At 42.0% G+C, this 3,281-nt stretch overlaps 1 protein-coding gene across 1 annotated transcript; it reads left to right on the top strand.

Annotated features, from left to right (window-relative positions):
- The first annotated feature begins 2,487 nt into the window (after positions 1–2,487).
- LOC145095686 (uncharacterized) lies at positions 2,488–2,877 on the top strand. Its single transcript, XM_079033525.1, has one exon. It carries the CDS (start codon positions 2,488–2,490, stop codon positions 2,875–2,877), a length of 390 nt encoding a protein of 129 aa, XP_078889651.1.
- The last annotated feature ends 404 nt before the right edge of the window (positions 2,878–3,281 follow it).

Consider the following 3,281-nt stretch of genomic DNA (forward strand, 5'->3'; position numbering starts at 1 on the left):
ATTAAAAAAAATTATCTAAACTTTTGGGATGTTACAAGTTGGTATCAGAGCCTTGGTTTGAGGGATTCAGGCATACTCTTGGATATGTCTGAACTCAAACTGAGGATTTAGTGGATTTTTCATAAAAACAAACATTTCATTAAGGGATATATAATAAAAGAAAAGGCTGTGATACATGCAATCAAGTGTGCTAAAGTAAGTATTCCTAAAATAACCACACATGTTATATGTTCTACGCTATGATATAAGAATCACATGCTATATTAGGGCTGATGATCTGCTCAGGATTGCATGATAGAATGTTAGGAGACATGCTTTTATGTTCTTATTGTATGAGCTTATAGATTTTCATGCTAGTATGTGATCTGTTATTAGATAGGATGACATGTTTAGGTTATGTTCTGATTTGAATTTCATAATGCTCGAATGCTACGTGCCTTTTGCTTTTAGGAATTCTCAGTAATATCAGCTAACTAGTGGACGAATGCGCTTAGTTACTTATTTTTGAGATTATATAATTATAGAGGGTAATGTATAACTCTATTGAAGAGCTCTTGTTTGATTCCAAACATTGTAGTGTGAGACCTTTCACTCGAAGAATTTTTTAGTACCAATAATATTTAATTGTACTCATGTGGTAGTTAAATGGTATTAGAAGGAGTTCCTTCTGTAGTTGATAGCAGAGAGTGACGATGAAAGGAACCCTAGGGAGTGACTGGGATATGTCTTGGTGCATAGAGTTATCTATAGTAGGAGAGGAGTACTAAATAGAAAGAAAGTGACTTGGAGGATTCGCAACAGTCCTTGAGGAGGGTATATATAAGTGTAGAAGGTAGTATTGGGCCCGTACTACTAGAATCACATGATCTATACCCAAGACAAGGAAGACCATTATGAATTCAAGAAAATTAGAGAGTGTAAACCTCTTCATGTATATATTGATTGTTTATGACTTGTGTTTCAACATGGCGATGACATGCGGTGTGGACGAGGTTCATGATCTGGATCTGGTTTGGGCTCGGACATTGAACCTATTGATGATGATATATGCATGCTCATTGCATCTGAGATTACTAAAGGCATCCTCGAGGAGACCCCCGTGATGCTTGGGTCAATCAAGGAGGGTATCATAGAGTTGATGGATGATCGTCTTCGGATCTTTAGGGCCAATCTAGCCACTAGTCAACACGGAGCTCACACTCTCTATTTCAAGGATTTTACGGGATGTGGGGCACCATAATTCATTGGGAGGAAGGACCCCATTGTTGCCAGATACTGGATAACAGATATTGAGTGTGATTAGATGACTAGCATCTGCCCCAAGGGGTCAAAGGTGAGGTTCACTGCAGGTTGTCCGAGGGAGCAAACCCAGGCTTGGTGAGAGGTGGTTGGCTACACTATGGGAGCCCTAGCCATTGAGGCCATGACCTGGTTAGACTTTATGACTCAGTTTTGAGTAGGCTTTTCACTGGATGTTGAGGTACAACAACTGGCGAGGGAGTTCCTGGATATGTGACAGACGACTGAGACTGTGATGGAGATCACTGCCAAGTTCCAACAGAGAGAGAGAAAGAGAGAGCTTTATTGGTGCCCTAGTATGCTACAAAAGAGGAGATGAGGAAAACATGGTACCATGACATGCTAAGATTAGATATCAAGGAGTTTGTTAGTTTTTCCACCTATGAAACACTATATGGCATGATATCTAAGGCTCGAGAATGGGAAATTGATTTGGAGCATATAGGGAAGAGGAAGGAAAAGAACACGCTGACGACTAGGGTTTCGGTGAAGAAACCCAAGGGTTTTCATTCTAGATCGAGGCGCCAGTAGGGTTGGGGCCGCTGTGGATAGTGCGGCAAGGCACATGATGGAGTCTGCAGGGCGGGTGGTTGGGGCTGCTATAATTACGTTAAGAAAGGGCACCTCAGTAGGGATAGTACTACCACTACCACCACCTAGGTATCTGACCTGATTTGTATCCATTACAATCAGAAGGGCCATAAGAAAACCAACTGACCAAGTTTAGCAGTGGGAGGAGTAGTAACCGTACTTGCTCCAGCGACCCTGAGGATCATTAATCGCCGCCAGGGCAAGGTGGAGGCACTATTTGGTCAGAGTAGGGCATTTCAGTTGACAGACGAGGAGGCTCATGTATCACCCGATTTAGTCATTGTTATGTATCTTCTCCCTACCTTTATATTTATGTTACTTATCATGCTTATATGTCAATATTACTGTTTAGGGTCAGTGTTTGTGAACAATATTACTGCGTTGGTTTTATTTGATTCGGGAGCTACCCGATCCTTTGTAACTCGCGCACTTAGCAAGAGCTTTGGAGAAAGTCCGAGATAGCTGGATTATCCATTAGAGGATGAGATTGCTGATGAACATCCGAAGCGAGTGTTGAGGGTTCATTAGGGATGCACTTTGGTGTTATTGAATAAGTAGTATCCGATTGATTTGGTTCCTATTCCCATACGTGACAACATGGTCATTATGGGGATAGATTGGTTAAGCCTGAATGAGGAGATGATTGATTTTGAGCTTGATTTGGTGCGTCTTCAAACCCCAAGTGGGGGAAAGCTGGTGATCCATGGTGAGGGTGCTCAGCATGGTCCAGCTTTCTCTTCGGTAGCAAGGGCCATACATTATCTTCAACAGGGATGTTCCAGGTTTGTGGCCTATGTGATAGATACTCAAGAACAGGATGAAGTGACTGCAGATAATGTACCGATTGTTCAGGAATACCTGGATCTGTTCCCGGAAGATTTGCCTAGAGTTCCTCTGGAGAGGCAGGTGGAGTTTAAGATTGACTTGGTTCTAGGTACGAATCTCATAGCCAAAGCACATTATCGGTTAGCACCTCAAGAGATGTAGGAGTTGTCTACACAGTTGTAGAAGCTGTTAAACAAGGTATTTATTCGGCAAAGTAGTTCACCATGGGGAGCGTCGATCTTATTTGTTAAGAAAAATGATGGGTCACATTGGATATGTATCGACTACCGGGAGCTGAATAAGCTAACAATGAAGAACTGTTACCCACTCCTGAGGAACGAGGACTTATTTGACCAACTTCATGGCACATCATGGTTTTCCAAGATTGGTCTACATTTAGGTTATCACGATATGAGATTCAGAGAGGAGGATATGTAGAAGACAGTCTTCAAGAATCGTTATGGTCATGACGAATTTGTGGTGATGTCCTTGGACCTCATGAATCTCGTATACAAGCCTATGGTGGACTGGTCTGTGATTGTGTATATCGATGACATCCTAGTCTA

This window comes from Lactuca serriola, chromosome 3, assembly GCF_051521515.1.
Source record: "Lactuca serriola cultivar US96UC23 chromosome 3, Lser_US96UC23_V15, whole genome shotgun sequence".
Lineage (NCBI taxonomy): Eukaryota > Viridiplantae > Streptophyta > Magnoliopsida > Asterales > Asteraceae > Lactuca > Lactuca serriola.